Here is a 22,115-nt window from a genome sequence, read left to right as displayed (position 1 = left end):
GGGACACTGAATTGGGGTAGAGGAGCATGGTGAGATGTTTTGAGAAGTTTAGTCACAATGATAGGATGTGGAGCTCAGAACTTCTACCTTCAAAACCCTTTCCATTAAACCAAGACTGAAAGAAATGAAGGACTCTCTTCAAATAGGTGTTCATTAGTTGCTAAAAATAAGCATAAATATTGCCTTAATTCATTAATTTCCTGAAATTTCCACCTATTTTGGAACACATCCCAAACAAAACTTAGAGGTCATATTTAGTCAAAACTTGAACTGACTTTGTAAGGAATTCTTTCTTTGGAAAGAATTTTTTCAATTGCTTCAAATTTTTCTGAAGTCTCTCAGCCAGAGTGAAAAACATATATGTGGTCCTAAACATAGATGTAGTAACATAACCAAAAGGAACACTCCTCCCACTCCCGTAGGTTTCCAACAAACACCTAGCATTTATACAGTATTTTAAAGTTTGCCAAGAACTTCATGTATACTATCTCATTAGAGCCTTAGAACAATCCTGAGAGTCAGGTGCTATTATTATCCCCAAATAGGGAAACTGAGGCTGACAGTGTTTAAGTGACTGGCCCAGGGTCATACAGCTAGTAAATGTCTGAGGTAGAATTTGAACTCAAGACTTCCTAACTCCAAGTCCATTGTTCTGTCTACTGTGTCACCTAGCCTCCTAAAAGACTATAAATGCATCACTGTTCTCCATGCCCACCTGCATACATGCTTAATCTACTTTGAGATAATTGGCAAGGGCAGCTAGGTAGCACAATGGATAATGCATTAGCCCTGGATTCAGGAGGACCTGAGTTCAAATCCGGCCTCAGACACTTGACACTGACTAGCTGTGTGACCCTGGGCAAATCACTTAACCCTCATTTTCCCCCATACAAAAAAAAGACTATAAATATAGATAACCAAGCGAATCAGTGGCCTTATTGGTACTGACCACACTTACAATCTCTCCATCCTTTCCTCCAAAGTCTAAATAAAGCATCCTGATCCCATCATCTGAAGACATTTTGAGCTTTTCATAGGGAGCCTGAATGATTGTCTTGGGGAAGGCACCCTCCTGGGGCTCAGTGGTGATAGAGAATCCGTGCTCATAATGAATGGTCAGTCGGCACTCCTGGTTTCTGTATGTGCATGCTGCAAGACAAGGGAGGAAACAATTATAATGCAAATGAAGACAACATATTTTCTCAGGCATTTAATGTTTCACATTCCCTCTGTCACTGGTGTCACCCATGGATTTCATGCCCAGTGTTAAAAATACTAGAAAGTTGGGGGCGGCTAGGTGGCGCAGTGGATAAAGCACTGGCCCTGAAGTCAGGAGTACCTGAGTTCAACTCCAGCCTCAGACCTTGGGCAAGTCACTTAACCCCAATTGCCTCACTAAAAAAAAATACTAGAAAGTCAAAAGGATGTTAGGGGGGACCTTGGAGATTGTCTAAAGTGTTGGGAAAAGCTGCGTACTTGGAATTGAAGTACCTACGTTTGAATTTGGGTTCTCCCACTTCCTACCAGTTGCCCACGGCCAAGACAACTTTTCTCCAGGTTTCAGTTTCTTCATTTCTAGAATTAGGGGGCTTGGACCAACCATTTAGACATTAAGGTCCCTTCTGGCGTGCTATCCTAGAATCTCAGATCTGGAAAGGACCTCATCCCACACCTCCCTGAAAAAGAATCCCCACCACAATACCGCTTTTGTGCTTGAAGCTCTCCAGTGAAGTGGAAGCCACTGATCTATAAGGAGGCTCATCCCACTTTTGGATAATTCTAATCATCATGAGATTTTTCTTTATATCAAGCCTAAATTTTCCTCTTTGCAACTTCCACCTAGTCTTCTTGGGTTTGTCCTCTGGGGCCAAATAAAACCAGCTTAGCCACCTCTCGATTCCATATGAAAACCCCTCAAATACTTGAAGACCACCATTATGTCCCCCTAGCTCCAGTTCCCTCAAGTGAGTCTAGGATCTAATCCAACCTCCCCCATTTTACAGATGAGAAAACTGAGGCCTGGCGAAGTGATTTAACTGCCCCTCAAATAATAAAGCTACTTAGTGGCAGAGACAAAACTTCATCTACTAATAATTTGGAAACATTACACAGGGCCTTAGGAATCCAAAGAGTCCTGAAGCCACGTGTCCTGACTCTCAGTCCAATAATCTTTCTACTCTGACACGTTAGCTCTAGTAGGACTGAAACATCTTCCTTTTGGATTAAATTTTCTTTTCTCATTTTTTGAGATGGACAAAAATCACACAGAAAGAGAAGCTTTAGAAGCGGCTTTGGGAGATAAAATACCCAAACTGATGAGATTACAGATAAGGGGAATTTTTTTTCCTGTTTGCTATAGGTATTGGGAGAAATAAATTGGAGACAATATTAAAAACATTTCCTAGCTGCACTTACTAAAATCTGTTTATGTTATGGCCCTAGTGTGAAAATCTACTCAAATGGCCCTTTGGGCTGGAGCCAAACTCAGAGGTAATTTGGCATTCACAAGACTATCAACCTTTCATGAAAGGTTGTCTCACAAGCAAATATTAGGAAAACTTTTTTTTAATGTCCTGAAAATCTGAATAGAATAATAACAGTATTTTAGACCAACAAGGAACTCTCAGGCTTTAAGACATTATACCTATATTATCTCATCTTACAGTGTAGTGGGTGGAGCAATTTACTTCTTGAAGTTGGAAAAACCAGGGTTTTGTGTTCATCTTAGAAATTTACTACTGTGTGATCCTGAGAGAATTGCTTAACCGCTGTATGCCTCAGTTTCCTTATCTGTAAAATGAGAATAAAAAGAGCACCTACCTCCCAGGGTTGTTATGAGGATCAAATGGGATAATGCTGGGAGAGCAGTTTACAAAACTTAAAGTGATAGAAGCATGTGGGACACAGAAAGTATAAATATCATCTCCATTTTGCAGATGAAGAAACAAGCTCAGAGAGGGTAAGTCCCTTGCTTAGGGTTAATACATCTGTTCCAACTCCATGTTCAGTGTCCCATCTACAGGACCTGACTGCCTCCAAGCGACCCCCAGGGATGTTCTTATATCTTCTCTAACAGATGGAAATAGAATGACCTCTGAACACAGATGGGAGAAAGTGACTCAAAAATGATCTAATGATCCATATTTTAAATTATTTATTAAAAAAGTAAATCAGCCATGGTGTGTGTATGTATATACACACACACACACACACATATTTTTTTTGGGGGGGGGGGGTTAGGGTAATGAGGGTTAAATGACTTGCCCAAGGTCACACAGCTAGTAAGTGTCAAATGTCTGAGGCAGGATTTGAACTCAGGTCCTCCTGAATCTAGGTCTGGTGCTTTATTCACTGTGCCACCTAGCTGCCCCCATGATGTATATTTTTCATTAGTTCATTCCACCTGACCATCTCAGATACAGAAAAAAACCCATTGTTACAGGCAGTGAGCAGTCAGTTGCACACCCTTCTGTTGTGTATGGTCTAACTTCTTAAACTGTGGGTCTTGACCCCATATGGGGTCTCAAAACTGAATACGGGGATTGTGAAAAACTTGGCAACAGTAAAAGGTTATGTATATCTCTTTTATATACCTATATATCCAGGGTCACATAAAATTTTCTCAGGCAAAAAGGGGTCCCAAATGGAAAAAAAAAAAAAAAGAAACCCTGCTGTATGGTCTCTCTTTGAAATAATGTAAAGTTCACTGTAAAATTTCACCATGCCATCCACTTTTACCGAAACAATCCTCCCTTCCCCCACATCGCCCTCTCTAATGGAGAGGCTGATTTTGTGCTGGCAAAAAGAGAATAAAAGCTTTGGCCACATGACTCAGAAGTGGGTGATGGCATCTCAAACTGCTCTTAGATGATGAGCTGATCAGTTTTGAAAAATCTAGATGCTTGGAAAAGAACATGAAATATATGTGAGATACCTGCTTTGCAAGCCAACCTGTTTAACAGATACTATCTGTTAGGTAGTGTGGTATAGTAGCCTTGGAGTAAAAAAGAAGTGGGTTCAAATCTAGCCTTAGACACTTACTAGCTGTGTGACCCTGGGCAAGTCACTTGACCTTGTTTGCCTGTTTTCTCAACTGTATAATGGGGGTGATAATATCATCTACCTCCAACAGTTGTTCTGAAAATCAAATGAGATAATTGTAAAGTGCTAAGCACAGTGACTAGCACATAGAAGGTGTTTAATAAATTCTTGTTTCCTTCTTTCCTTCCCACCATCCCTCCCTCCCTCCTTCCTTCCCTTTCTCCCTTCTTCCCTCCCTCCTTTCCTTCCTCTTTCCTCCTCCTTTCCTCCCTCCTTTCCTTCCTTCCTTCCTTCCTTCCTTCCTTCCTTCCTTCCTTCCTTCCTTCCTTCCTTCCTTCCTTCCTTCCTTCCTTCCTTCCTTCCTCCCTCCCTCCCTTTCTTCCTCACTCCCTTCTTTCCTCTTTCTTCACAAGAGGAAGTGTGATATAGTAGATAAGCAGGCCAGCCTTGAAGTTAGGAAGACCTAGGTTTAAGTGTTGTCACTTACAAATACTGGCTATGATAATGGGTACATCACTTTACTACTCAGTGCCCCAGTCAGCTGTCCAAAGTTACAAATGAGTTACTAATATTTATCACTGGAAAGAATGTCTTGTACTAAGGATTCTTAACACCCCCATCAAATCACAGATCCGGACCAGACCTGCTGAACTTTGTAGGCTCACAGACTTCAAGGAATTGACCTCAGAGGCCACATAGTTCAAAACCCTCAATTAACAGATGAAGAAACTGAAGCCATGGGAAGTATCCACACTAGTGTCAGAGACAGGATCTGAACCCAGGTCCTCTCACTCCAAAGTCAGTGCTTTTTCCCTGCTCACTCAGTTGCTATAATGAAAAGTAGTCTGTAAACCTTCAATTTGCTATAAATATGCCAAGTTCTCCTTATTAACTGGAAAGCAAATTACTTTAGGTCTTGATCTCCAACTGACAAGAGTTCTAAGGTAACAACCAGATTATTCTTCCTGCCTGTGACATTCAGAATTGAGTTTGAGGAGGAGGGGAAAGATTTTTCAGAAGTTGTTGAGGGCAAACTAAATAGGGCTCCATTAGGCATCTTCATCTCCTTCCATTCACTGTGGCACTTCTGGCGGCTAAGAGAGTCTGAGCTTCTCTGATGAAACACAATTTCCTGATACTTAAGATTCAGGTGGCATATACTTCTTCCAGCTCCCACTTTGAAATCTTGGGTCTGTGTGTGTGTGTGTGTGTGTGTGCATGTGCCCTGGCAAGAAATAGCGTCACAAATGAAAAGCTGAAAGGAGGATCCCAAAAGGTTTTCAACAGAGATGGTAGATAATGTTTTGTTGCTGTTTGGGGGTAATGTGAAGGGGTGAGAGGCACTAATTAGCTTCATGCTAATTACAAAAAAAAACCTACTAATTTTCGATCCCAGCAATGTGGTAGGTAGCCAAAATTTGGCAAAGCAGTTAATTTCACCTTTGTTTGCAAAGGCTGAAACATGGAAGGAAGAATTTTAACTCTAAATAGATTCTGGGGAGGGACTCCCCATTTTTAAAGGGTGGTTATGAAAATTGATTATTTGTGAGAAAACATATAGATTCATCCCAACCTTTGTTTAAGACCTATCTCATTCCCTTCCTTCTTTTTGAAAATGTTATCAGAGTCTTCCTTTGACATGTTTGCTTCTTGGAAGGATCCTGTTCTCAGGGGACTGTTATGCTGGAAAACAGGTGATAAACTAATTTACACTAAGGTGTTAATGGTAGCATCACAAAATTTTACAAATGGAAGAGGCCTGCCTTGGAAACCAGTTTGTCTATTCAATTCATATCATCAGAGCCAAGAGTAATGATTATTTCTTGTATATGTTAATAACCAATTATTGAATTAGGACTAAAGGGTTTTCCACTTTCTCATCCAGAAATCAACCAGTGTGGGAAATCTCAGGATAGACATACTCAGGCAGGAAGGCTAATATCTGATCAAAGACAGTAAAGAAATTCTAAGTTTGGGTGAATTGGTGGATTCCTGCTCATCATGTTTACTCGGGTCTCGGAAAATGTAGATTCTACCTTTTGTCAGACTAGTGATATGGGTATTGCTAAGTCTCTGACCAAAATTGGGAGATCAGTGTCATGTACCCCAAGACCCTCACCGGAATAAGCCCACTTCTCATTATAATATTCATTTTCTTATTAATTGTTAACCAGTCAGAGCTTGATTTCCACCCTTAGGAGCACCCCCTCTTCAAAAAACTTTATAAATATTGAAGGTTCGACAGGCTTTGGCTCTATGCTCACTGAGGGTAATAATGAGCCTATTTTCTTGACTGCTTTCTAGATGTAGTTAATAAAATTGATTATAACTTACCCAGAATCTTTGTCTCTTAGAAATTTTCAATCAACACAGAGTTTTAGAGATAGAAGTGACTTTAGAGGTCATCGAACCCCAAACACTTAATTTGACAGATGAAGAATCTTTAAAGAAGGTGACTTGCCCATGATCAAACATGGTAGCAGAGCCAGAATTTGAACTCAAATCTTCTGATTCCAAATACAGTATCCTTTCCTCTCTATCACAATACTTTGTTTCAGATCAAGTCAACAAATATTTATTAAGCAACTAGTAAGTGCTGGGGGCAGCTAGGTGGCACAGTGGATAGTGGGCTGGGCTTGGAGTCAGGAAGACCTGAGTTCAAATCTGACCTCAGATACTTATTAGCTCTGTAACCCTAGGCAAGTCACTTAATCCTGTTTGCCTCAGTTTCCTCATCTGTAAAATGAGCTGGAACAGGAAATGGAAAATCTTTGCCAAGAAAACCCCAAATAGGGTCACAAAGAGTCAGACATGACTGAAAAAGCACTGAACAACAAAAATAAAGTGTTAGGGCTCTCTCTAACACTCATTTTCTAGATAATGAAAATAGGTGAAACAAAATGCTCAATTAATAGGATCAGAGATTTAGAGAGGGAAGGAACCTTCAAAGAAAGGAATGAAGGAAGGAGACAAGCATTTATTAAGCACCTACTATGTACTACTAAATATTATCTCATTTAATCCTCACAATAACCCTGTGAAGTATGCTTTATTATTATCTCCATTTTACAGTTGAGGAAACTGAGATTAAATGACTTGCCCAGGGTCACACAACTAGTAAATGTCTGAGGCTGGACTTGAACTCAGGTCTTCTTGACTCTAGGGCCAACATTATCCACTATGTCACCTTAGAGGTACCTTAAATCCAAAATTCTTATTTTAAAGGTAAGGAACCTCCAAAGAGGTTAAGTGACTTGGCCAAGGTCAAACATGTAATAAGTAGCAGGCAGAATTTGAATTCAGATCCTATTGATTTCAAGCTGCCTTGATTTGTAGGCACTAAGTAGAGGAGCCCAAGTTTAGACTCAAATCCTCTGAGTTTAAATTTAGTAGTCTTTCCACCATACTACTATAAACCTTTGGGGGTTGCCAGCTACCTGATGAGGTTATTTGAGTTGCCTGGGACTACATGTAAGAGTAGGAGGTAAGATTTGAATCCAGGTCTTCCTGACTCAGTATCTAACACTCTCCATTATATGATACCACCTCTATTTTTCTACACTAATGGTTAAAACCAGGAGTTACAGTTCCAGGGAGTATTTATGTTTTAGCAGAAAAAAATCAAAAGGAGTAGAGAGGGTGAAGTAGTGGACAGAAAGCTGACCTCAAAGTCAGAAAGACCTGGGTTTCAATCCTGCCTTTGACAAATGGTGACTGTATAACTCTGGGTAAGTCACTTAAGCTCTCAGTCATGGAGGCAACTAAAACTCTATATTGCAGTGGTGTTGATCTGTTTTGGTAAAGGAAGTCCCATTTTCAGGACATCAGTTCCCTAGACCAAAGAAAAAACACAGATCCAGTAAATAATAATAATAATAATAATAATTTCTAAAATTCGAGATTTAGTCATGGGCCAGAGCAGGAAGCGATCTTGGGGCAGGATGGCATTGTAGGAGTCTTCTTGACCACCCTATGCAGGGGGACCTGGCCACTGATACTCACAGGTGGTGATTTCAGTTATGAGTTCTGCTGAGTTGTGGCAGCCCTGGACGATGCTTCTCGTCCACTGGGATAGGTCTCTGCTGGTCTCAGCTCTGAAGAGATGGGTTTCAATCCCTTGCCTGGTACCAGTCCGAGTCGCAAAGGACAGATCCACTCCAGTCTGTGGTGATCCTTTTCCAGGACCTGAATGGACCAACCTGAATTTGGGAAAAAAAGAAAAAAAAAAGATATAAAAACATCGACTTTTCATGCAATGTTCCAGCTATTTTGAGAGAAGAAAAAAAAAAAGAAAAGCTGTCTTATACTCTAGCTGTGAGGACATATGAGAGAACAAATGATATATGTCAGTATAAATTATATACTTGGGAGGTAAGACCAACTAGATAGTCCATCTTTTTCCTGAAAAAGAGAAAGTTTAGAATCATGGTATCTTAAAGGGTGGTACAGTGGATATAGCACCTGGGCTTCAGGAAGGTCTGAGTTCAAACTGATCTCAGACATTTAAGAGCTACATTGCCCTAGGCAAGTTACTTAACCCCAGTTTGCCTCAGTTTCCTCACCTTTAAATTGGGGATAATAATGGCATCCATCTCCCAGGGTTGTTGTGAGGATCAAATGAGATAATATTCGCAATGCATTTAGAACAGGGCTTGCCATACCGTAGATGCTCACTATTTGGTTGAAATTTAAATTGTGACCTCTAAGGTTATTTTCAGTTTGGAACTCTTTAATGGAAGGGAAGGAACCTAGCTTTTATTAGGCATCTACTGTATGACAGGTCCTGTGCTAAATGCTCTACTACCTCTTCCCCAAGAAACACTAATCAAGTCTCTTGTTGAATATTTCCATCAACGGGGAGCTTACTACCTCAGAGGTAAGCCCATGTCATAGTTAGGCATCTCTAATTTAGAAACTTCTTTTTTTTTTTCCACACAAATGTGAAATAACGGTAGCACACATTTCTATAGTACTTTATAGTTTAGGAAGTTTATAAACCCTGTGAGGATGGTCATGAAAGTATTATCATAATCCTATTTTATGGAGGAGCAAACATTAATTGATCAGCCCAGGATTTCTTAAACCTTTTCCACCCCTTCTTCACAGAGAAATTTTTATGCAACCCTGGCTATTTTGGTATATAAAATAGTATATAAAATACTGTTGCCATATTTTTTGTGACCCCCACATTCAGTTATGTAACCCCATATAGAGCTGAGACCCACAGTTTAAGAAGCTAGGTACTAGCCCATGGTCAACAGATTACAAATGGCAGATATAGAATTTGAACTCAGATCTTGTGACTTTAACCCCAGAGTTCCTTCCATCATACTATCTGATTTCCACCCACTATTTCTAGTTCTTCCCTCTGGGAACAAGAAAAACAAGGTCAATTGTTTTTCTCTGAGATAATACTTGAAATATTTGAGGGGAGCTATTGAGTATTACTTACACAGCTACCTGGATTCAGTTTATTATGTAGGTGCATATCTTTTCCCCCCTGGTTCCCTAAGAAGCCTGTATTCTCTTTGTTTTGGGGGGAGGCAATCAGGGTTAAGTGACTTGCCCAGGGGTCACATAGTTTCTGAGGCCAAATTTGAACTCAGGTCCTCCTCATTCCAGGGCCAGTGCTCTCTCCACTATGCTACCCAGCTGCCCCTTAGGAAGTCTATATTCTCTTTGTAGTTCCACCTGTTGCTATTTTCAGTTAAAATAATAGTAATAGCTATAACAACAATAATAAACAGCTGGCATTTATATGGCACCTGCCATATGACAAGCACTGGGCACTGGGGGTAGAACACTGGACCTAGAGTCAGAAAGACCTGAGTTCATTCTGACCTCAGACACTTAATAGCTATGTTACTCTTGGCAAATTACTTAACCCTATTTTGCCTTAGTTTCCTCAATTGTAAAATGGGGATATAACAGATCTACCTCCTATAGTTATTGTGAGGACCTAATGAAATGTTTATAAAGCATTTAGCATAGTGTTTTACAAATATTATACTTTATAATATATTTTTATACTTAACAAATATTATCTCATCTGATCCTCACAACAGCCCTTTGATGTACGTGCTATTATTACCCTCACTCTACAATTGAGGAAATTGATACAAACAGAGATTAAGTAACTTGCCCTGGGTCATACAGCTAGAAACTGTCTAAGGTCAAATTTGAACTCAGTTCTTTCTGACTCCAGACACTGACTCTCTTCTCTTTACCACCAAGCTTTCAAACTGAGATGCTCCCCATACCTAACCTTCCAATACTCTGATCCTAATTTCCTATCCATATCAGTGTGTGGAGGAGGAATGAGAATCCACTTTGAAATCCCAAAGACAGTCTCTCAAGTTTCCTGATCTCAAAGCTGAGCAAAGCTGAGGGGTGGCCTGACATGTACCTAGATAACTCTGCTCAGGTCATCACATTATTCCTGTGGGTTTCTTGTCCCCAGGCAAGTCCATCTATGAGGTTCATCAGTTATTTCTAATTAGTTTCCCTTCCAAACCTAAATAGGAAATGATGCTTTGCATGTGGTAAAAACAAGTTTAAAATCCTATTTTTTTAGTGCTAAGTTGTTTCTGTAACTTTAAAAATCCATTTGTGACCAAATTAAAATAGGATTTTTACAACATAAATTTTCAGAAGCCAGTAAGAAAACTGTCACTGGAGAGCTGTGCTTTGCAGATTCTTTGTGTGTGTGTGTGTGTGTTTGTGTGTTTGTAGGGGAGATGGGATAATTCCCCCTTTCTGAGGAAGGACACACACATATATGTAACACACATGCACACACATATAAACATACACACACACATAAACACACACATACAACACACCCCAAAGTGTTCGAAGGAAAGTGTCTATTGTAGTTGGGGAAGAGATGATAGTGGTTTTCATCATAGGAGATAGCCTGTCTTCCTTATACCAAGAATAAAGCCAGAGCCTGGAATTGAGGGAGAAGTTTCCGGGAGTTTTAAGGCCAAGTTAAACTTAGAAGAATGTAAATAAAAGAGAAGGACTTTGAAGCTGTAGGAGTTTTGTAGGTCAATATTAGGAATGATTCAGCGATATCTAAGAAAAAGATACATGTAGGTATCAGAAATGTTATATTTGAGATTCTCCGAGAACTCCGAGAACTCCGAGATGGGCAGGCCCTTAAACATCCTCCAGTAAGACAATTTGCCTCTCTGATCCTCAGTTCTCAAACCTGTGAAATGGAAACATTGGACTAGACAGCCCTTTGTTCCTTCTAAGCTTTAAATCTACATTCTTCTCACCTAGAAGCTCTTATTCGAGGGTCCACAGGATCCCAAGGGATCTATGGCTAGGTTGCAAGGGTATGGATGAACTTGGAGAAAACCAAACCAAAACAAATTAGATCTTTATTTTCACTAACCTCTAACTGGTATTTAGCATTTCTTTCAGCTTAAAAAAAAAAAACCCTACATTATTCTGAGAAGGGGTCCATAGGCTTCATTATACTGACAAAGGGATCTGTGGGACAAAAAAAATAATATGTCTTGCTCTAATTCTATAAGGCGCAAAGGGAGTCAGTGATTTACCCAAGCTCCCAGAAGGTAGTGGCAGAGTTTTTTGGAAAACAGTTTAGTGGGTTTGGGGAAAGGGTAGGTAGGATCCCATGACCTGACATTCTGCAGGGAAAGTCAGCCAAGGAGTCATGGGAAGCTCTCAAGAATGAAATTCTGAAGACATGAATAATTCTAGTGAGGAAAGAAGGGGAAATTGACAAAAATGAGTAATATGGATGCACAGGGAACTCACTCACTACTTAGATGTTTAAAAGATATATACAGAAGAAGAAAGAAAGAGTAGGTAATGAAGAATGAATACAATCTTGCTGAACTGGTAATAATAATAACTATTATTATCATTAGCTATTATCATAGCACTTTAAGGTATGCAAAGTGCTTTGTGAATATTATCTCATTTTGTTCTTGCAACAACCCTGAGATGTGGGTGCTGTTATTATTCCGATTTTACAGAAGAGGAAACAAGGTGCGGGGGAGAAAGGGTAGGGGAAAGGAACAAGCATTTATTAAGTGCCTATTATTTACCAGGCACTTTGCTAAGTGCTTTACAAATATCTCATTTTATCCTTACGGCAATCCTGTAAGGAAGGCAGTATTATTATCCCCATTTTACAGATGAGCAAACTGAGGCAGATAGCAGTTAAGCAGCTTGCTTAGGGTCACACAGCTAGTGTCTGTGGCCAGATTTGAACACAAGTCTTCCTATCTCCAGGTACAGTTAACCATTCAGTGCACCACTAGTAAAACATTAGTATTGAAATATGGGTCTTTGCCTACATTTGAATCACTTGTGATTAGTCTGCTTCTTGCTATTTATACAGAATGGTTGCCTAGTCACATGCAGCTTCTACAAATTCCCTCAGAGAGACACTGGAGAGATACCCCCTGTTCCTTCTCATCACTTAAAAGGAAGCAAAGCACACCACAACAATCCACTCTTGTGGAATCTAGTCCAGGACTATGGCTATATTTTTAAAAGTCTTTTCTTGGTGTATGTTTTTTTAAGTAAATTCAAATCTTGAGGGATAAATAGGAAAAAAACCCAAATATTAACTTTCTGAGTAACCTTGGGTGACCACTTTCAGACTGTTAAAAAGGGAAAAAATCATAGAGAATCCCTTTGTTTTACAGAAGAGAAAAACCAAGCCCCAGAGAACAGAACTAGAATCAACAGGTGGAATTTGTGATTTTGCAAAGAGACAGATTTAGGTTTGAGGCAAGGAGAAACTTCTTAACAGCTACAGTTGTCCACATGTGAAAATGTCTGCCTCATGAAGTAATGAGCTCCTCATAACTGCAGATCTTTTCATGTATGTTTGTGTGGGTATGTTTCATAGCTCTGTTTAAGTTTTACTTTTTTGTTGTTCTTAGGTTAAAAATTGTATTGAAGCTTTTGTTTACATTACTTTTTACCAATGTACTCCATCTCCCTTCTTCCTTTCCCCTTTTTGCCCCCAAGAACAGAGAAGTAAAGTTATACCAAACAAATCGTATTGACTGTGTATGCCTCATTCTATACCACCCTGCTAAGAAAGTGGAAGGTGGTTTCTTCCTAACTCTTCTATAGTCAAGAGTGGTCATTGCCTTGATCAAGGTCCTGATGTTTTTCAAAGTTGTTTTCCTTTCCATTGTTGTGGTCAGTGTGTAGAATGTTGCCATTGGTTCTTCCTGCTTTCCTCAGCATTAGTTCATTGAAGTTTTCCAAAGTTTCTCTGTGTTCTTCATATTGATTATTTCTTATGGCACAATAATAATCTTTGACATATAACTTTCTAATTTCTCTCTGTCTAATAGTTATTTACACTATTTCCATTTTTTTGCTACTATAAAAGAGTGCCTCTAGAGATGTTTTTGTAAATATGAGTCCTTTCCCTCTGCCTTTGCTCTCCTTGGGGTATATAACCAGTATTGCTATGTATGTACACTTAAACACAAATAAATACCAACCCCTGCACATGTGTATATACCTACAGATGCAGATATAGCTATAGATTTATATATCTAATTTAGTGAGCTGCCTAGTTTAATTCCAAATTGCTTTTGAGAATGGTTAGAATGATGCAAAGAGCCAAAAGGGCTCTAAAAGGAGCCATTTTTAGTTTTGTGACTGTCCTTTCATATTATTGGTTGTTTATTTGTTTGTTTATTTAAAGTATTTTATTATTTTCTAGTTACATGTAGAGATAGTTTTCAACATTTATTTTTGTAAGATTTCTAGTCCCAAATTTTTCTCCCTCCCTCCCTTCCCTCCCCAAGACAGCAAGAAGTCTGATATAGGTTATATATGTATGATCACATTAAACATATTTCTGCATTATTCATGTTGTGAAGAAAGAATCAGAACAAAAGGAAAAAATCTCAAAAAAGAAAAACAACAAAAAATGTAAAAACAGTATGGTTCAATCTTCATCTAGGTTCCACAGTTCTTTTTTCTGAATGTGGAAAACATTTTCCATCATGAGTCCTTTGGAATTATCTTGGACCACTGTATTGCTGAGAAGAGTTAAGTCTGTCACAGTTGATCATCACACAATGTTTTTGATACTGTGTATGTGACTTGCCCAGGGTCACACAGCTAGTAAGTGTCAAGTGTCTGAGGCCAGATTTGAACTCAGGTCCTCCTGAATCCAGGGCCAGTGCTTTATCCACTTCGACACCTAGCTTCCCCCTTGTGACTGTCCTTTCCTGATCCATTCCTTATCCTGTTGAGTGGCCACTGGAACTGTCAAAAGAAGGCAGCAGATGGATGGTTGGGTAGGCAGAGGTATGTGTGGCATGAAGGGTAAAGTTCCTTGAGGTCAGAGATTGTTTTGCTTTTGTCTTTGAATGCATAATGTCCAGCAGAATGCCGGCACACAGAAGTTGTTAGTACATGTTTGTTGATTGATTAACTGTTGATATCTTCTCCACCTGGATGCCCCATGGATATCTCAAATTCATCATGACCAAAACAGAACTCATTACCTTTCCTCCTAAACCCATCCTTCCTTCTTACTTCCTTATTTCTGTCTAGGATTCCACCATTCTTTTTGTCACCTAAATGTGCCCCCTAGGAGTCACCCTTGACCCTTCACACCTATTCAGACTCCTCACCCACATCCAATGAATTGCCAAGTCCTGTCAATTCTACCTTCCCAACACCTCCCCCATTTGTCTCCTTATCTCTACTCGTGCACCAACCTGGCTCAAACACCTCACATCTCCTGCCTAGACTATTACAATAGCCTCCTAATTTGTTTCTGAAACTCATTCCAGTCCATTCTCCACATGGCTGCCAAAGAGAACTAAACAAAACACAGGTGTGACCGTGTCATTCCTCTGCTCCGGTGGCTCCCTGTTTCCTCTGGGATAGAATAGAAACTCATCTGTTTAGCATTTTAAGATTGAAAGCCTTTCACAATCTGGCTCAGACCTAACTTCAAAACTGATTCTACATTATTCCCCATCATGCACTCCACCTTCCAGCCAGACTCGCTTGCTATTCCTCCTACACAATGCTTCCTTTCCAACCTCCTTGCCTTTGCCCAGATTGTTCCCATGCCTGGGATGATGTTTCTCTTCCCTTTTGTCTAGTAGACGCTTTCAGGCTGAGACATGGCCTGTAAGAGTCCTTTCTGTTGTACTGATTATTTGCCCCCCACCCCAAAATTCCTTTGGATGTATTTTGTGGCCCTCATATGTATTTATCTGTTTATGTGCTATATCCAGCTAGTAGAATATAAGCTTTTCCAGGGCAGGGTTATTGTTGTTGTATCCACAATGCCTGTCTAATAAACTTTTATTTAAATGAATCGAGTTGTCCTGTTTACTGCATGTTTTTTGAGGAACAGATTTTTAACATCTTTCCTATGATCCCTCAGCAAATCTCAAGGGGCCTTTCTGGAATAGCCATTAATTTCTTTTCAATTATTTTAAATTTTAAGTTATTTTTGTATCCTTGGAAATATGACCATCTGTCTCTTAGTTGTGGAAGGAAATGAATCACAACAGCCACAAACACCTCCTCCAAACAGGCTGCAAATGCAATATAATGGAAAGAGGACAGGCTTTGGAGTCAGAGAATCCAGGTTCAGATCTTGCCTCTGTCACTAACCATGTGTCCTTAGGCGAATCACTTAACTTCTCTGGGCCTTAGTTTCCTCATCTGCAAAATTGGATTAGATGGTTTCTAAGATCCCTGCCAGCTCTAAATTTATGTTTCTGTGATACTCTTCCAAGGAGAGATGACTTTCAAGATCCAGCAAATGCCAAGTCTAACTTCTCTCTCTCTCTCTCTCTCTCTCTCTCTCTCTCTCTCTCTCTCTCTCTCTCTCACTCTGTTGGGGCAATGAGGGTTAAGTGACTTGCCCAGGATCACACAGCTAGTAAGTGTCAAATGTTTGAGGCTGGATTTGAACTCAGGTCCTCCTAAATCCAGGGCTGGTGCTTTATTCACTGCACCACCTAGCTGTCCCCTGAAGCCTAACTTCTTTTTTTTTTGCTTGTTTTTTTTGTTTTGTTTTGTTTTGTTTAGTGAGGCAATTGGGGTGAAGTGACTTGCCCATGGTCACACAGCTAGTAAGTGTTAAGTATCTGAGGCTGGATTTGAACTCAGGTACTCCTGACTCCAGGGCCGGTGCTCTATCCACTGCGCCACCTAGCTGCCCCTGAAGCCTAACTTCTAATCATTATCTGAAGCTGGGTGACAAAAGGCCAAAAAGACCCCTAGCTCTCTATCCAGGAATTTAATGACATTTAATCATAATTTTAGAGGTGAAAAGGACCTCAGGTCATTTAGTCCAACCCCTTTATTTTCCAGTTGAGGCCTTGAGAACCAGTGACTTTCTACACTTCACAGAGCAAGTATCTAAGCTGGGATTTGAAACCAGCTTCTCTTAATTTTAAAGGAAGAATCCTTCCATTCCACCACAGCTGCTATGTTATGCCACTTACTGGCCACAGATCATCCAGTGCCAGAAAGATCTTGTACTTTGCAGGAAACTAGGAACATAAATAAATGAGGAAAACCAAATCCCCATAAGTGGTTTAAAAAATAAAATCAGATTAGGGGGTGTGGGCAGAAGAATGAGATCATAAGGAGAATATAAATGGCGCTGATTTATTCAAGGTACTTGGAATGATAAATGGTACATGAGTGGAAGGCAATCAGTCATAACATCAGGTCTGTCGCTGTTGGTAACCCAGCCTCCCAAGAACACCCTGGTGCAAATGGACAAGCTGACAATTTCCAGATGAATTTAACTCTTTAAAATCCATACCAGGAATAATTTTTAAAAAATCACTCACATTTACATAGCACTTTAGGAGCAAGTAAGTATAATTGGGGGCCACCAAAATCTGAAATCTAGCTGTGGGCAGTGAGTGGTTTCTGAGTCTCTTTTATAGTGGGCCTTTCTCTCTTCCTTGGTGTTTGTGGACTTCTTTGCTCAGGTGTTCTGAAAGGGGGCAACTTGATTGCTAAAGGATGGCTTAATTGGAAAGTATAATTATTGTGCTGTTGAGTTTTCAGATAAACTTCTCCCTTCTGCCAGAAGACAAATGTTCTCTATTCCAAGTTAGAAAAAACAGAAAGAAAAAGACTCTTATGTTGATACTTTTCTAGTGCCCACTTTGATTTCAGTTGGAAAACAAACCATGGATGAAATAGAAATAACAGACAGCTAGGGAAAGGGGCCTGAATCTTATTTTTCTCTTAGCCATCTACCACCTGTTTAAATGCCTTATTTCTTATTACTTATTCTTTGAAGTGCCTGAGTCTTTCCTAGCTTATTCCCTAGTAAAGGGTTAGAAGAAACAAACTCACTATTTCAGACCATGAGAGGATCATTTTTTTAAAAAATCATTATTATTGACACCAAAAATACAAATAAATGAAACATAGAATAAGTCTACAAATAAAGCAATGAAATCAGAACTATTTACATTTTGATTAGGAATATCATAGCAACATCAATTGTAAAAAACAATAGCAATAACTATTTGCTTTGTGTTCCCTTCAGAATTCATCTGTGCACTTAAAAAGGTTTGCTTTTTCCTATAATGCATTTTCTTAGTTTTAAAAATATGACTCGGGCCAGCTAGGTGGCACAGTGGATAAAGCACTGGCCCTGGAGTCAGGAGGACCTGAGTTCAAATCCAGCCTCAGATACTTAACACTTACTAGCTGTGTGACCCTGGGCAAGTCACTTAACCCCAATTGCCTCAACCAAAAATAAATAAATAAATAAATATGACTCTATTCAAATTACTGGGCTTACATGGGTAGGACTTTAGCCTTCATCTCATTGTACAGAGCTGCTAGGTGGGGCAGTGGTTAGAGTGCTGGGTCTAGAGTCAGGAAGACTCATCTTCCTGACTTTAAATCTGGCTTCAGATACTTACTAGCTTGCATGACCTTGGGCAACTGTTTGTCTCAGTTTCCTCATCTGTAAAATGAGCCAGAGAAGGAAATAACAAACTACTCCAGTATCTTTGCCAAGAAAACTCGAAATGGGGCTACAATGATTTGGACACAACTGAAAAATGATGCAACAACATCTCACTGTATACTACAGAGGACCGTACAAAGCCAGAAGTCATCTGGTCCAGCTCATTTAGGTGATAATTTGAACGTACATTCTCTGATCTTAGAGATAGGGCTATTTCCATGTATCATACTATTTGTTATTTTGTTGTTGCAAAGAATTCTATTATATTAATTAAAAATTGTATTATTGTCTATCGACACTCACCAAGTTTCTCTTCCTCCCATCCCTCCTGCATTGAAAAAAAGATAAAAGAAAAAGAAGACCCCTGTAACAAATATGCAGAGTCAAATGAAACAAATTCCCACATTGGCCATGTTAAAAAAAAAAAAACAACAAAAAGCATATCTCCTGCATTTTTAGTCCATCACCACAATGTCATCATTGGTCCTTTAGAATTGTGGTTAGTTATTGCAGTGATCAGAGTTCTTTCAAAGTTGTCTGTCTCTATGATGCTGTTGTTATTGTAGAAATTGTTCTCCTTGTTCTCATTTCATTCAGCAAAAGTTCATACAAGTCTTCCCAGGTTTATCTGAAATTGCCCCTTGTTGTTATTTCTTCCTCCACACCCTGTGGGGCAATAAGGGTTAAGTGACTTGCCCAGGGTCACACAGCTAGGAATTGTCAGAGGCTGGATTTGAACTCAGGTCCTCCTGAATCCAGGGCCAGTGCTTTATTCACTGTGCCAACTAGCTGCCCCCCTGTTATTTCTTATATCTCAACCATACTCTATTACATTCACACACATGAATCTGGGAAGGGTTTGTGACTTCTCTAGTATAAGGAAATACCAGTACAGGTACTTCACCCACCAAAACAGATCTCAAGTCATCTATCATTTAGAAGATAAATTTGAGGGAATTTCTTGGGGCCTAGAGGGGCTAAGTGACCTGCCTAGTAAGTGTCAGAGATGGGAATCTGAATCCAGGGCTTTTTGATTCTGGCCCTAGTCCACACAGCCTGTACTATATGAGAATACCACAATTTATTTGGTCGTTCACTGGACAAACACATCTCTAAGTTATGTTTAAATTATTATTAAAGCAATTTATGAATATTTTTGTAAACAAAGGTCTTCTTTTCTTTTTAATAATATTTGTAGGATAGTTAGCTTTTTTTATTCCCAAGATGTGTATTACTTCATCTAGGCTGAGCACTGTTGGACAACAATTTTACAAACATTTCTTAAGAGCCTACTATGTTCTAGACACTATGCTAGGCATTGGGCATACAAAATTTCCCCTTACCCCCCTAGAGTCTCTTGACATCATGGAACTCATATTCTACTGCCATGTGCAGAAATATAGATTATATATGAAGACATTTTAGGAGGAAGAAGGAACTAAAACTGATGAGGGAAAAGAACAATTTCATTAAACCTGAAATTTGCTTTGAAGAAAGCTAAAGATGCTAAAACATGGGAGTAAAAAGGAAGTACATTCCTGGTATGGGGAACTACCAGGTCAAAAGCCCAGAGGGGAGAAGAATTTGTATGATGAGAAGTGTTGTAGATAGTGACCAGGAAGCAAGGCTATTATAATTTCACACTGGTTTGTAGTACTCAAATGAAATAATACTTGGGAGCATACAACCTTAAATACTTTTTATGTTCAATCATTTTTAGTCATGTCTGACTCTCTATGATCCCATTTTGGGCTTTTTTGGCATTTGGTTTGCCATTTCTTTCCCCAACTCATTTTACAAATGAGGAAACTGAGATAAACGGGGTTAAGTGACTCATCTAGGGTCACACAGCTTGTAAGTGTCCGAGGCCGGATTTGAACTCAGAAAGATGTGTCTTCTTGACTCCAGGCCTGACCTCTATGCACTGTGCCACAACAGGTGTTAAATGCTTGTAAGCCAATTTCACTTTGGTTAGGTGTTGGAGATTGTGACATAAGATGTTCTACATACATGCAAATTATTATTAATAGCCTTAATAAAAACCAGCCACCACACTAGGATTGAACAAAATTATTTCTTATGTAAAATTATAAATTAGGTAACAGGGTTGCTAAGCAATATTCCATCCACATCCTTATTTAATTGTTGCAATTAGCATTTCCCAGCAGATGCCATATTGCAAGCCATTAAAAGTTGGAAAAGCAATGGGTCAGATTCCATAAGGGTCCAGAGCTGGTGATTTCATCTCTTCATCTACTGGACATCTATGATAGAACCCAGCTAGGATGATTGATTGACCCCATAGGATAGAAGCAGGAGCCCAATCAGCCAATGAAACTGATGTGTTAAGCATAAGGTAGTGTTCATGGTTCTGAAATGTCTGCAATGGCATAAGAGTAATTTCTCAAAGGAACATCCCCTTTCAAACTACATTTTAAGATTTTCACACATTATTTTATACCCTTTTACACAGGGTGTCAATTGTTGAATGAGTGATTTCTGCAGTGATTTTTGAAAAGTGTGGAATATAATTAGAGACTGAGTTTGGCCAATATATTAACAATAACAAGTAGTAGTAGCAGTAGTAGTAGTAGTAGTAGTAGTAGTAGTAGTAGTAGTAGTAGTAGCAGTAGCAGCAGCAGCAGTAGTAGCAGCAGCAGTAGCAGTAGTAGCAGCAGCAGCAGGAACATTTATGTAAATACCTTAAGGTTTGAAAAGCACTTTGTATACATACTTTCATACGGCCCTCATAACAACCCTGTGAAGTAGGGGTTGGTATTATCACACTTTTATACCTAGTAAGGGTCTGAAACAGGATTTGAATTCAGGTTTTTCTGACTACTAGTCCAGCACTCTAGCCACTGTGACACGTAGATGCCTCAACACAAAAATACACATGTATTAAGGTTTAAAAACAAACTGAGCATTTTATAAGAATTTGACAAATACAATAACCACTGATGAAAAATAGTTAAGACTCCTTCAGCTTTCAATTTTATCTTCATCCATTGTTCCATTCTTTAGTCTTTTTGTGAGTATATAATTTAGGCTTTAAAATAATGTATCATTAATGAATTCAACAATAAAAATTTATCAACTACAGGGAACCTAAGAGATCCAATCCAATACCTCTGTTTTAAGAGTGAAGAAACTGGGGGCAGCTAGATGGTGCAGTGGACAGAGCACCGGCCCTGGAGTCAGGAGTACCTGAGTTCAAATCCAGCCTCAGACACTTAATACTTAACTAGCTGTGTGACCCTAGGCAAGTCACTTAACCCCAATTGCCTCACTAAAAAAAAAAAAAAGAGTGAAGAAACTGAGGTACCAGGGAAACAAAGTGATTTGGTTAAAGTCACACAAGAACAAGAATAAAATTCAAACCCAGAACCTCTAACTCCAAATCTAGTTCTCTTTTCAGTGAGGCCCGTCTAATCTGTACCCTAGGGTAAGTTAGAAACACAAAGACAAAGTGAAATATTCTTTGCCCTCCAATCTCTGGGGACAGACACACAGATAGTGGCTTTTATTTTAAGGCTTATAAACATAACAGAAACATTTCAATGTAAATTTGGCAACTTCAGGTGAGGGAAATCAAGGAAGGCTTTGCATAGGAGATGGCCCCTGAGCTAAGCCTAGAAGGAAATTAAGAATTCCAAGGGGTGGAGGGGTGAAAGAGTTCATTCCAGGCCTTAAGACACAGAGACAGGTATGGAATGTTAAAGAGTCTTAACAACTTTGAAAGATTTAAGAAGTAGGATGAACTCAGTGACCAAACATGATTTTAGAGGACTGATGATAAAGAATACTACCTACCACTTGAGAGAATGGTAATGGAATTAAAATGAAGAAAGAAACATGCATTTTATTTGACATGGCCAATGTGGGAATTTAGTGGCATAGTGGATAGAGCACTGGGCTTGGAGTCAGGAAGATCTGAGCTCAAATCCCAGCCTCAGTCACTTACTAGCTGTGTGACCCTGGGCAAGTCATTTAAACCCTATTTGCCTCAGTTCCTCATTTGTAAAATGGGGACACACTGGAGAAGGAAATGGCAAACCATTCCAGTATCTTTGCCAAGTAATTCCACAGA

The 22,115-nt window shown here is 39.4% G+C and overlaps 1 protein-coding gene across 2 annotated transcripts in view; it reads right to left on the bottom strand.

The window, feature by feature from the left end:
* SNTB1 (syntrophin beta 1) overlaps nucleotides 1–22,115 on the bottom strand; it is a 327,494-nt gene that overhangs the window by 6,623 nt on the left and 298,756 nt on the right. Inside the window, exons 5-6 of one of the 2 annotated variants that reach the window (XM_043979857.1) lie at nucleotides 8,044–8,240; nucleotides 950–1,149 (exon numbers count right to left, since the gene is read on the bottom strand). In XM_043979857.1, the coding sequence (XP_043835792.1) occupies nucleotides 950–1,149; nucleotides 8,044–8,240 (397 nt within the window). The remainder of the gene's footprint in view (nucleotides 1–949; nucleotides 1,150–8,043; nucleotides 8,241–22,115) is intronic. The other variant, XM_043979858.1, reaches the window with a different exon arrangement.

Source organism: Dromiciops gliroides, chromosome 1 (genome assembly GCF_019393635.1).
Source record: "Dromiciops gliroides isolate mDroGli1 chromosome 1, mDroGli1.pri, whole genome shotgun sequence".
NCBI classification, from domain to species: domain Eukaryota; kingdom Metazoa; phylum Chordata; class Mammalia; order Microbiotheria; family Microbiotheriidae; genus Dromiciops; species Dromiciops gliroides.
This window is presented reverse-complemented; position numbering and strand designations above follow the sequence as displayed.